This window comes from Musca vetustissima, unplaced genomic scaffold (genome assembly GCF_032173495.1).
Source record: "Musca vetustissima isolate MV318-11 ecotype Yass unplaced genomic scaffold, APGP_CSIRO_Mvet_v1 utg29272, whole genome shotgun sequence".
NCBI classification, from domain to species: Eukaryota; Metazoa; Arthropoda; class Insecta; order Diptera; family Muscidae; genus Musca; species Musca vetustissima.
The window spans coordinates 62,274-76,676 of NW_026872914.1; the positions used below are offsets into that span (position 1 = coordinate 62,274).

A 14,403-nucleotide genomic window follows, 5' to 3' on the forward strand; every position below is an offset into this window, starting at 1 on the left:
GGAAGTCTCTTGATCTATATTTCCCATTGTATCTGGGCTACTCTCAGCCTTCGTCCCGAGGGTGGATGACTTGAGCAACCTTTGTAGGTGTACCTTTTCCGTTTAAATGCAGTCGGTATCCTAACTGCAAACCATTAAACTTGACAGGCACGATGCCGCGTAACTTTACAGATTTGAGGAGGATCAACCCTGAGGACAGGAGACTTGGAACAGTAAAACACAGACAAAAGTGAGACCACCTAACACTCCAGGGTAGAGGAGTTCACTTTATTAAGTATTGGAAGTTATTCAGGGGCACCAATATTGTATGGGTGATATCCATATACTCAGTAATTCTCCTCAAGACCCATAGACAGTACATTTGTGGCAGAGTAAAAAATGAAGAAATATTTTCGCCCATCTTGGAGGTTACTACCGTTTTGGTAGACTCTTCAGGGGATTTATGGGAGAAATTTTGATTTTCCATTTTCTATAGCCAAATTTGAATGTTTCTAAAGTTTGAATGATGTATTCCGAGGCTATTGAAATGGACAATATCGTTTCGCAGACTTAATTATTAAATTAATTTTAATAATTGTTGTGAAATTTTGTTAAACCAATTTGATAACAAATTGAAAATTCGGGTACTCGGAGTATAATTATTTCATACTATTTTTTGTTTTCTGATTAAATATATAAAAATATATGTTCTAATTAAAATTATAAAATCTATTCCATTTTTTTCCAGACAACAATGTCCACGTTGATAGCACTGGAATGCAGGCCAGTGAATATAGCACAGGCAACAACAACACTATGCAACCATGTGAATCTATTACAAATCTCAACGAAGAGAATTCACAACAACAACTTATTGAAAATGTTGGACAAGATTATCAACAACAACCAATACAAACAGCTGAAACCTCCACAGCTCCCATACAAATGGACAATTACAACAGTACTGGAAACAATAATAAAAATCTTATGACCGATGTCCATGAATTGCAGGATAATGTGACAAAACAGACACATATTATAACAAACACCACAACAACAACAGTAACCAATGTCGATGTGGCAATTGAAACCAATACCATGCAACAGAATATCGTTCAACAGCAACAGATGTCACAAACCTTTGTGGCCGCCACGCAAACTCAAAGTGTTCCTCAGCAACAAGTGCAACCTCAACAACAAACACAAAATTATAAACAACAACACCAACAACAATATCAACATCAACAATTACAAACCCAACAACCTCAACAGCAGACACAATCACAGTCAAATCAGCACCACCAGCAGCAGCAGCAACATCATCATTCACAACAACAACAATCACATTATCATAACTATGATAATCGCAAATCCTCACAGTCGTCGTATGGCGGCAATCAACAGCAACAACAACAATCAAGACGCAACAAATACGATCATCACAATGATCAGCAGCAACATCAGCAGCAGCAACAACCAACAACGAAAACCATGTCCTGGACCAATTCTTCACAACACAAGAAATCCACCAACACTGTGGCTGTCACAGCAACACCCTCAACGTCTCACAATCCAGGATACAACAAACAATCAAACTCCTCGATCAATTCGTCGTCTACCTCTACCCATAGTCATGGCACCCGAACCTATACCAATCAACAGCATCATAGTTATCAGCAACAACAACAAACCACTCAGACCCGTAATTATGGAGCCATGAAAATGCCTTCTTCTCCTGTGGCCACGGGCCCGGGAGCAACAAATTCCTCCAACACAGAACGTAAACATAGCCAGTCCAGTGATCATGCCGGCGGCAATAAGCCACATCAGGCCACCGCTTCGACAACAGCAACGCCACATCAATTTCAACAATCATCGGCAACAAATGAGGGTGGCAATGCGGCTGCCAGCAAACAACAAAGGAAACAAAGTCTTGTGCAGCAGCAACAGCAACAAGTAGCTGCCGCCAGCCCCAACACAACGACTGGCACCAATACTACCCCCTCAGCCACAACAAATGACACCAGTACACCACCCATAAATTTGGCACCACCGGCATCATCATCTGCCCAGGCTGCACCCTCAACACCATCATGGGCTAGTCTTTTTACAGCAAGTGCCTCTCCGGCTGCCTCGGCCAGTCCATCCACAGCTGCAGCAAATCAAAACTCTACACCCAACAACAACACACTCAGCAACACCACCAGTTCAGCATCCACCAACACCACTGCCAATTATGCACAGAAACCCATTGCAAAAGTTGCTCCCTTTGAGAGTGTAGCTTCTACGGCCACACCGGTCGTAACTCCAGGTGCCTTGTCATATTCAGCTGCTTCAGCTCAAAATTTACCAACACCACCGTCCTCGACCACCAACAACAATAACAACAGCAATTCATCTGCCATGGCTGCTGGTGCAGCTGGCGGATCCCGGAAGATCACAAATTTGGCCAATCTCGATGAATATTCATTGAAATTTGCCGAGTTCCTAACCAAATATAAAAGTGATTGGACCACAATCAGTCTGAGACCCAGAGGCCTTACAAATCGTTCGAATTATTGCTACATTAATTCGATATTGCAAGCATTGCTTGGCTGTTCGCCGCTATACAATTTGATGCGATCCATACCGAAACAGGCGGCTAATTTGTGTGAAGTGAAGACGCCAACTGTTAATGCCATGTAAGTACACAAGTCATGTTGAGAGGGATCATGATGTTTCCAGAGGCCACAATTAAGTCAGCAACCTAAAGATTTTCATCCACTTTTTGTTTGCGTTACATTTGTGGCAGAGTAAAAATGAAGAAATATTTTCGCCCATCTTCGAGGGTACTACCGTTTTGGTAGACTCTTTAGGGGATTTATGGGAGAAACTATTGATTTTGCATTTTCTATAGCCAAATTTTGGAATGTTTCTAAAGGTTTGATGATGTGTTCCGAGGCTATTGAAATGGACAATATCATGTGGACAGACTTAGGTTATAACACATTCAATCCAATAATAACATGAAGTATATATACTAATTGTCCACAAAGTATCACAGATTTTGTGTAAATTTCATAATTGTTTTGTAAATTTGATAAAGTAATTCGACCTATAATTGAAAATTGAAAGATTCTCTCATAACTCTTCGTATTTATAAAATATAAACATTTTATATTTACTTTCTTTTAGGATGTCATTCATGTCGAATTTCTCCAATTTGCCAAGTGGCCTTCGCCTACGTACCGCCAAGGGTGGTAAAGGCAACAACAAAGATGATTTAGCACAAGAACTACAATGTGATCCTGCCTTCGAACCAACCGAAATCTACAAGTTATGGAATGACAGTCGCGAAGAACATGTCGAAGGACGGCAAGAAGATGCTGAAGAATTTCTCAGTTATATTTTGAATAAACTCAATGATGAAATGTTAGAGGTAAAGTATTCATTCGAATTTGAATTGATATTTTCCCATACTTAACATGATTTTCCTTTCTATACAGGTTGTAAAACTAATTGCCAAACCAAATGCCGAACAAAATGGACAAAATGATCAATCGGAAGGTGAAGACGGTGACGTTTGGCAGGTAAGTAAAGAAAATATATTTTTTAGATGGAAATTAAATCATTTTTTTATTATTTATTTTACAGATGATATGCAATAATCGCAACAAGGGCAGTGTAACACGTCAAACCGATTTTGGCTGTACACCATTGAGTGATATATTCCGTGGTGAACTTAGATCACGTCTACAACGTGAAGGTGAACATCCAACTGATGTTATCCAGCCTTTCCTTACGTTGCCTTTGAATATTGAGGTATGTTAATTTGAAACTACAACAATACATTCATACATGTGATATCATCATACACAAGTGCTACGGGACGCTATCCAAAGCTAAATTCCAGACCTAAGCAAATTTTCGTGATTACACATACTATCCCATTCAAATATGATAATTACAGTTTTAGCTTCAGGCTTCGTAACCTGGAACGATATTGTAATCGTTTTTTGAAGCACAGTGATATTTTCTATTTTTTTTCCAAATTTTCCCCCCAATCGACACTCGATTTTTATTAATTCGAGGCATCGGGGCACATTCGGCAATGGCGTTTTCTATATGAAGCTCTCATTGTGCATTACTAGTCTTGATCCATAGGTATCGGATATTAAAATAAATAACTCTCGCAAAGTTGGAAACCTCTAGATAATAAGCTTATTTGGATGCACTTTTTCTTTTATTTTTACAGATGTTTTTGTAATATTTTCATTCCATTTCGTAAGAATTTCGTGTATAAAAACTTTGCAAATTTTAAGGCATTATTATTAAAAAGTCGTTAATTACAAATAATGTTCTTATAAAAATAATTAAAAATATGTTTTTAGAAGATTTATAGAAAAAACAAATGAAAAACAAAAAACTATAGAACATACCTTTGGTTTAGATTCGGCATTTTTAAAGTGGGTTACATTCGGTCATATACAGACATTGTTACATTATTTCTTTAAAATGTTTCTGGGTTTGTCTATAAAAATAATCCTTTAATATGGTTCGAAATTACATATATAATACCGAATGTACTTCTATTGACGAAAATGCGATAAAAAAAACTATTTCTGATAGTATGTGTAGCCTTGAGACGTTAACGACTACCGCTAGAAAATATAGGCTTAAAAGCCAAACATTGAATCGCATAATAAAAAACCTTTAGAGGATCTGAACTCCGACCAGTCTGATAACAATGATAATTACCAAGCTTTGCCTATGGGTGCATGTGCGCCATCAAATGTCGAAGCTACCCCGGGTTGGGGCACATTCGTTGAATTTGACTTTTTTATACAATTGTAAAAAATTTTAACTAATACTAATTTATCATATGTTTTTCGTACTAGTTTTTATAATTAAGTATTCATTGTCCTCAGACCAGCCATAAAGTTTTTATTTCTGTTGAATAAATACCGAGATATAAAGCTCTAAAAAGTGCCGAATGTTCCCCAGTCTACTCTACTTGTTTCCAAAACTAATTGCATGTTTCATGTTTCGAGGTCTCTTGGTTCGCCCGAATATAAATTTTACCAAATTTAGTACGCTTTAGTACACATTAATATACATTTCCATAAGTACACAACTTAACAATCCAATAAAAATCATATTTCCCAGGATTCCATTCCGATCGGTTCACCCAAATTTGGTACTATTTAGTACACAAAAGTACGAATTTCCAAAAATCTCACATACCCCAATCCTTAACTCCAACAGTAATTTTAATTCCAAATTTTAGGATTCCAGCTCTTTTGGATCACTTAAATCAATATTGAATCAAGTTTAGTACCATTTAGCACACATAATTTTCAGGATTCCAGTCTTGTCGGTTTACCCTAAATTCAAGTTGTACCAATTTTAGTATTATTTAGTAAACATAAGTACAAGATTGCAAAACTACCTACATACCTCAATTCTTCACTCAAACATTAATCTTGCAAATCTATCGGTTTACCCTAAATCCAAATTGTACCAAATTTAGTACCATTTAATACTTGTTCGTACACATAATCAATTTTCAGGATTCTATCTATCGGGTTGCAAATCTATCGGTTTACCCTAAATCCAAATTGTACCAAAATTAGTACCATTTAATACTTTTTCGTACACATAATCAAATTTCAGGATTCCAGCTCCAGCCGTTTCTCCAAATTAAGAATGTGCCAAATTTGGTATTGTTTAGTACTTTTCGTATACATGAGTACACATTTCCAAAAATCTTGATTCGCATTCCGAATTTCGAGTTTTTAGCTCTATCCGCTCACATGCTACCAAATTGTACCAAATTTAGTACATTTTAGTACTTTTCGGATATATATACTTCGAATTTAAAAAAAAGAAATAGAAATAAAAAAATAAATTAAATAAAAAATAAAATAAAATAAAAAAACAAAAAACTCTTACACTTACGTACACTTTCCTATACTCAGTGGCTCTCAGTTTAAATTTAAGAGTTCTAGCTCTACCAGTTCGACAAATACAAATGTATTTTTCGCACCGTTCTAGTACGAATTTCGAAAAGCCTTAAGTTCGTTCGTTCACTTTCCCAGTAACATTTACTCAGTAAGAATTTGCAGAGAGTAAATACGAAATTTTCGTTCTCAGGAAACGAACAACATCCAGTAAAAAGTTTGTAGCTGAAAAACGAACAATTTGGCGCAAACAAAAAAGTAGAATTTCTATTAATTCTTGCGTTTTCTTCATTTTAACGTTTAATGACAGAAAATCAATATAAAATTCACAAAACAATCAATTTGCTTGCAAACCATTTCGTTGTTTTTTTTTACTAAACATAACAAAACAGCTGATTAAATATAAGCTGATGGTACAAAAAAAATTCTTACTGATTAAATTTTCCCTGTAAGATTTTGCAATTACTCAGAAACACAACTCTCAAAGCTGCTCTCCAATTCACTCTCTTTTACTGGACTTTTTTGTAAACGAACAAAATTTTGTAATAATTTGTACAAATTATTGAGTAAATGAACGAACCTCTTATCTGACACTTTCGGATTAAGACCCTCACCCCAAATTTCAAGATTCCAGCTTCAGAATAGTATTTTGATCATAAAGATTACAAAACACAACATAAGTCCACGTAGCTCCCATATAATTTATTTGGCGTTATTGCTTTAACGAATTAATTAAACTTAAGTTAAAAATATAATGGTACCACATGATTTTAGATATTTTCCAGTCCTATTTGGGGGTCATTTTTTTCTGTAGTCTGCGGTACAATTTTTTTTTGTATTAAATTGTGCATTTAAAAAATTCTCTTTAAATTCCTGTTCTTTTTAAATTTAATATCAATGTTTTTCTTTTTTACTATTTACAGAAAGCTGCCTCGGTCAAAGAAGCCTTAGAAATTTTAGTTGGCCGCGATCAATTGGAAGGTGTTACCGGAAGTAAAAGCAAACAAGAAGTTCTGGCCTGGCAGCAAATGAATGTTGAAAAATTACCACCAATTTTAATTTTACATTTGAAATGGTTCGATTATCGTTCAGATGGTTGCACAAAGATATTGAAGAAGGTCGAATTTCCTGTCGATTTGAAAATTGATGCCAGTAAGTAATGATTATGGAAAATGAATATACACATCTAATTTACTGATTTTTATAATTTCCAATGGAATGTTCTTACAGAAAGTAAAAAAAAAATCAGGTGCAAAAGTATTTTGCTTACGTTTAGACATTTTCATAGTGATATCTGAAACGCATTAGCTTGATGCGAAATTAGAATAATAGTTTTTAACTAGTTTTAGTTTCAATTGGTTTTCAAAGTTGCTTTCAAATAAAAAATCAAGGGTGTTTGGTAATTATTATCCATGACAAAGCCTCAGCAGCTAATCCTGAAAAACTCATTGGGGTGCACATCCAGGTTATATGTGTGCAAACCCGATTGGTACGTGGTCAACTGTGTAACCAGACCTAAAATGTACACCATAAATCTACGGTAGAGGGACAACATTTTCCCATGAAGGAATGTCAGGAAATATCCATATAAACATATAAACTGCCCACAATTTTTAGTACACACGGTGGTCATTTGTTATTTGATCCCATCTTTTCCGTAGATTCCATATAAGAAAACCCAAGATTAGGATGTAATGTTCCCACCTGTTTGAAAATCTACTCAGTGTCAATAAACGTTCTCTTTACTCTTTTCCTCAATTTATAATTCCTTTTTGTTTCTTTTGTCACTTACAGAAATCTTGGCATCCAAGAAGTACTCACAAAAACAACGAGCTTATCGTCTGTTTGCTGTCGTCTATCACGATGGCAAAGAAGCTTCCAAGGGTCATTACATTACGGATGTTTATCACACCGGCTATGGTAGTTGGTTGCGTTACGATGACAGCTCTGTCAAGTCGGTCAGTGAAAATCATGTTCTTTTGCCAAGGACACCACGTGTGCCTTATTTGCTTTACTATCGACGCTGTGATACAATACCCCAACAGAACAACAACAGCAACAATAGCGGTGGTGGTAATTCATCATCGGGCGGAAATAATGCATCCGGTGGTCATAATACACCAAAATAAATGTGAAATTACGAGGACAACAGCAGACTTTAGCAGGAACACAACAAAGAAAATGGAAAATGACAGTAATGAGATATTAAAGCAACAGCAATATGATGTTAGAAGGAGAACAGCAACAACAAAACTGAAAAACTGTGAGAGATAATGCATAAGCCAGCCATCCAGAGCATGAAAGCAAACAAAGTACATCAACTACACCAAGAGTTGGAAACGAACTCGAACTTAGTCAGGGCGGAGGAAGGAAGAAAGCCACAAATGTGTAAAGGCATGTGTGCAATGGAAGACGTTACTACAACACCAACAAAAATCGAGGACAGAACTGCATGCAACAACATTAGCTATATGGTTGGGTATTGTGGTGGTGTGGGTGTTTTAGCTATGAAATGAACGATGAATTGATGTATGTATGCAAATGAATGCAGTTCTAATGTTAATATTTTTAAGAAACACACCCAGCCACACAGAGTTTAAAACGGCCAACCAGCATCTCTTCCACCTTTCAAATACACAAACAAACACACTCACTCACAAAATTATTAATGCGAAAAATATAACATCTCATATTTTGCAAATCAGGTGATACAAAAATTAAAAATTTATAAATAAAATAATCACAACCACAACAATAATAGTAATGATGATGAAGATGATGGATGACTGACGTGTAATTCAATGAATGTGTATGTATGTATCTATGTAAGTAGGTAGTTTATTAATTAATAATAATATAATTAACAAAAAAGCAAAAACTAAAAAAAAAATTAAACAAATATATTTAAATCTCAGACTGTAAGTTCGAAAAAGAAACGAAGAAAAACCACAAACAAAAAACTATTATATACAACAACAAAAAGAATGATAAAAGAAAATCATACATATAAATTTCATCCTATAAATAATAGATTTTTATTTTTTCAACTTTTTTTGTGATTCTATTAAAAATAGCAATGAAATAACGATAACACTGTGCAACAAGCAGAATAAAAATAATTTTGAAAACAATTAAGAAAATAGAACAAGGCAAGGGGGTCTATAATCCGAAACGACCCGAGTCTTACTTGGCCAAGTCTGTCACCTCAGCCCATTGTGTAAAAGCAATAGGGCTGCTACAACAACCGAGAATGATCTTCTCCATTTTTATAATTATATTACTTTAAATAAATAATTTATTTAAAAATCGAACATTTGTGACATTTAAATATAAACTCATGGACAAATAGCTATGATTTTTCTTTCCTTCCTGGCACAATTTTATGTTGTGGCAAATCCCTTTTAAATAAGAATTCCAATAAAATATCATTTAGAAAATTAGTTTTGAGCCACATGGCGCATTTTGTAGCTTGGAAAAGAATAAATACGTACTTTACAATTAAAGAGTCAGGTAGATTGTACCCACCTGTATTGGACCGTGCTATGGTCTTTGTTTTATGTTTTATTTATAGCTTACTTTTACAAATTACATTGGTTATTTCTAAACCTTCGTAAATATATTGAATACTTTCTTGGAATAATTACATTAAAAAGTCTAGTTTTAAATGTAAAATATTTGAAATTCAATAATCTAAATCTTCATATCAAGTAAAAAATGTATTATTAGTCACATAAATCGTACTGTTTTGGAAGGGATTGTAGACCACTTGTTAAACCTGATGAATATTTTAAATATATTCGAGAGGGTTGTAAACATATTTGGTACATTAAATCGTCATTTTAAATTCATAATCAGCCAATATTGGTCATTCTGAGTATTTGTAACCCTCGTAAAATTGTTCCATATGATTCAGTAATAAGAGAGCTTTTTAAAGACATAATATCGACCAAAATTGCATATGAAGAAATAACGCGAAATATACCCTCAATGGATAATGGTCGACCGAAATTTGTATCTTATCAATATACCAGTGGGGCAAGTAAAAAACCAGTCACCGAAATATGACACAAAACAATTTATAAGGCATATAGCATATCGATATTCATGGTTATATTTGATAACTTTATTTTGTTATTTCAAAAAAATTATTTTTTGTAACGATTCATTCATTTGATTAAGATTTTTTTAAAAACTCATATAGAGAAATAGGCGTCTGAGATATATCCCTAACAAATGTTTCAATCCACTACCAAAATTAAAAGAAAATCGAGGTTATCCGGAAGTTTTTTGGTAGGTCTCATAACTATACGACAGCTATAAAATATATTTGAAGACTTTTGTAATGTCTAATGTGAGACATTACAAAAGTATTGCTCGAAATTTGTTGTTGTTGTAAGATGTTATTTGAAAACATGTGGATTTATTATTCCATATTTGATACTTATGATTTGTAATATTTTATAATACTACCAGAACACGGGCCCAACAATGAAGAATTCTGTTGAAAATCTGTTATGAAATATTCTGAGAAGATTTTCGCTCATACTTTATACACCCGAAATGCTTCGAGTTTTTTGTTGTGCTGTATATATAATTGCTTTAAGTTTCAGATATGTCATTCACATATATCATTCAGTGACGAGACAATTGTTGCTATGGGCAATTAAAAAGTGGATATCATCATGAGATGAAATGTTAGTTAAAATATAGATCCACCCCACCCTATATTTACAAAATAAAATAATTGTCGTTTCTTAATACTTAATTATGAATCATGAGATATAATCAAATAGAATTAAAAGATATTCTTTTTGTTTCTATTTGCAATATTCGAATATGGGTTGTTAAGACAACGCCGAGGGAAACTCCTTTAAATTAAATAATTTCCCATCTGTAGTCATTCCTTAATTTATTGTCTAATAATATAATGCCCATTATAAATTACCCAAAATAATAGTCTTTGGTCAGAGTTCAAATATCTATTCGAATTATATCAGTTGTAGTAATTAACATTAAATATTATGTATTGATAAATGTCCCCCATACACTATGCAGTCGAATTGTTATTGATATTAAGTATGTCTATGATTAAAATATATTTAATCTCGATATTCCTCAAGAGATGATGTGTTTTTATTTTCTAGTATAAAAGAGCCCCTTTGCTTGTCCGAATTTTGCCGTCAACGAATTCTAGGAACACTGTTTTAGTTTTGTGAAACAGTGCGAAAAATATAAATATCTTCTTTTTGTTGCACAGTGTTATGAAATATTAAAAAAAAACACAAAGACAAAAATTTTAAGTTTGTTTCATTAATATTAAAAAGAAAATTGAGTGAGTTACTATCAAACCTATCTTCTTTTTGTTGCACAGTGTTATTAAATGAAATATTAAAAAAAACACAAAGACAAATATTTTAAGTTTGTTTCATTAATATTAAAAAGAAAATTGAGTGAGTTACTATCAAACCTATGGTATAGACTAAATAACACATAGACTAAGAAATGTACAAACAAAGTTAAAAGTGAAGTGATTTAAAATTTAAAACAGGAATTGGGAAAAATGACAAGAAATTGGTTAATGTTTTTATCTGAGGATGTAGCATTTTTCCAATTGAGAAAAGTATGCTTGTTATTTAGTCTATGCTAATGGTTTTTGGAAAATATTTCATTTAAACTTATTTTCAATTAATCAAAACGTTTTTCTTCTACATTAACATAGTTTTGGTCTATCTCACTCGTTTTGAATTAATTTTAACGAAACATGCCACACAAATATCAAATTTTTTTGTCATTATTTTTATTAATGTTTTGTTGTGTTTTATTGTGAATCCAATTTGATTATTTTTTCTTCTTCATTTTTCTCTTCAATATTTTTACACACAATATATATACATAATCTTTTTTTTTTTTTTGATTGTTTTATAAGTGTTTAATTGTAAGTTATTGCATTGCTAGTTTAACTAGAGTTTATTTGTCTAGATATAGTTAATGTTTAAGAAGCAGTAGTTAAAAACAAATTAAAATAATAATAATAATTAACATAGTTGTGAAAAATCAAACATTGAAACAGTAAAGTTCAAATGTATGAAAGAAACCCGAAACAAAACTAAACAACATGAAAACCAATATAATTCCAATATTAGGAAAGTAATTTACGTTAATTTGGCCAAGAAAAAAATTTGTTCTTTTGCTACAAAACAAAGTAAAATAAATAATTAAATATTGTTGAAATTACCATGAAATTGCTGTGAAATAATAAAAGAAAAAAAAACTTCAACAAAGAACAATAATATATTTATAAAATACATTTCATGTTTTATACAATTTTGAAGTCAGACTATTTGAAAGAAGAATGTGAGGCTTGTAGAGAAATTTCTCGATCTTTATCTTAACAATAAGCCTAGATTTCTTTCATGTTATCGAAAAAGTCTGGCTTCGAAGTAATTTAATGAAATATACATATTTATTTTTAAATATTTCATGTTAATTTGTTTCAGTAGTTGTTGTAATAATTATTGCTTGATTTTCCTCTATTTTTTCTATAGATTTCATTTCATATCATAATTTTATTATCTTCTGTAAAAAAACATGTCCCCTAGGATGTTTTTAAAGAAATACATTTGAATATATACCCAAATGTGAATCGCAGATTTTTACGTCAAATCATCCTAACTACGAATGTTTCTATCCCCATATCATCTCGTTCTGCTCCAACTGTTAGTAAAGTATTGCCGTATTAAAGGTATAAAAGCCGAATATAACCTTTACGAAGGATGTAGAGATCTAAAGAACTTAAAGATCTTAAAGAACACAAATTTTCAAAAGATGTGACCTTTGTGAAAAGATTTTCTCTTGTGTCCTAGTCCGCAATACCAAGATATTAAAATATAGAATTTATTTTTCTAGTTTTTCTGTAGAAAATGTTTATGCTTGGTACCATTTTATAATACCTTCCATTACCGAATAATTTGTAGGAGGAATGTAATTATAATTCCCTTATTTTCGGTTGAAAAATATTTATTCAGAGTTACAAATTCGTTCTTAGTTCGATCCCATTTTGTAAAAAAAAAATCCAGAGACGACTCCGAAAATAAATTATATATTCTATATGAAATTTAATAAAGGTTAGATCCCATTATTTTAAAACCAATTCTACAGTCGACTCCAAAAAGAAATTGGTACATATACTATACGAAATTCAATTCCACCATTTCTCTTCTGTCGTCAATGTATCCGTTGTTTGTTATTGAAATCGACTATGAAAATTTCTTTATAGAATTTATAAAATATATTCTTGGTTGAATTGTCTGTTTTGGTGGAAATAATTACGAAATAGTTTGCTTTTAACAGGTGTAACATTAAAGGTACCAAATTATCGATATGAAAGAAATTAGTATGTTTTGTACATTTCCGAACATCTTGTTAGCATTTGTTTCATACCTAGGTTTCGGCCTATTTGACCTCCCATATTGGTTTATAATCCTCAAAATGTAAATTCGTATTTCTTGCCCTTGTAAAAAATGGCAAAAAAGAGCACCAATTGGTGCATGGTGTAAAAATAGTAGGAATAGTACAACAACAACGATAGGGCGATAGATTGATTCATTTGTGTAAAAATGGAAGGAGTGTTACAACAACAACGATAGAAAGGGCACACATAGCTACTTTGATTCTCAGCTCATCGAGATGGCCGATATACCAAGACACACAAAATTATAATATCTCCATAACAAAGTTCTCTAGGCCATCGGGAGCAGGAACCTGAAGTTGGAGTTACTTAAAATCACATTATGTTAATTATGTATTCATTTCCTCTTTTCTCTTTTAAATAAAAACATCTTTTTTTCTTCAAATTATCAATTGCTTCTTGGGCAACGAATTGAAATGAAATATTCCTTAAAATAATCTAACAACTAAAAACAAAAATATATTATCTTTTTTTATATATATTAATGCCAAATTCTATTGTTATTTATATAAATAACAATTGCAAGCAACAACAAATATAGATGTAAGTTATACATTTACGATGCTAATAATAGTAATAGAAATCAAAGAAAGAAATGAAATGGCAAAAATAAAATTAGTATTTACTAAGGAATTGGTAAAATAAAAATTAAAAAAAAAATAATAATAAAAACAACAAATATACACTAAATACAATGAAAATGTTAAAGTAAATAATAATAATAGATATATAACAAAAGTAAATAAAAATAAAACCTAGAACTTAAAATGTCACAATAGGAACAACAAATATAAAAAAAAATACTATAATATAACAAATTAAATTAATATATCAATGAAAAACAAAAATTCCTCAAATAACTAACAAACTTGCTTAATCATATTTAAAAATATGTCAATTTTTTTGTAAAACTAAAACTATTACTAAAAACACGAATGCAATAAATTATAAAGAAATATAAATACGTGTCAAAATTAAAAAAAAAAAAAACACACATAAACTAATGAAAAAAAATGA

The 14,403-nt window shown here is 32.1% G+C and overlaps 1 protein-coding gene across 1 annotated transcript; it reads left to right on the plus strand.

Annotated features, from left to right (window-relative positions):
• Window positions 1-1,412: 1,412 nt before the first annotated feature.
• Window positions 1,413-8,048, plus strand: LOC133321389 (ubiquitin carboxyl-terminal hydrolase 10-like). The gene is made up of 6 exons (XM_061530480.1): window positions 1,413-2,660; window positions 3,154-3,397; window positions 3,465-3,548; window positions 3,613-3,780; window positions 6,842-7,070; window positions 7,713-8,048. Exons 1-6 carry the CDS (start codon window positions 1,471-1,473, stop codon window positions 8,045-8,047), a joined length of 2,250 nt encoding a protein of 749 aa, XP_061386464.1. The 5' UTR covers window positions 1,413-1,470; the 3' UTR covers window position 8,048.
• Window positions 8,049-14,403: the final 6,355 nt, after the last annotated feature.

What these genes read in the sequence shown, in the direction of transcription:
- LOC133321389 (XM_061530480.1), top strand. Translation starts at nt 1,471, where the DNA reads ATGTCCTGGACCAATTCTTCACAACACAAGAAATCCACCAACACTGTG. An exon ending in AAGACGGTGACGTTTGGCAG is followed by an intron (nt 3,549 to 3,612) that starts GTAAGTAAAGAA and finishes TTTATTTTACAG; the next exon opens with ATGATATGCAATAATCGCAA. An exon ending in CGTTGCCTTTGAATATTGAG is followed by an intron (nt 3,781 to 6,841) that starts GTATGTTAATTT and finishes TACTATTTACAG; the next exon opens with AAAGCTGCCTCGGTCAAAGA.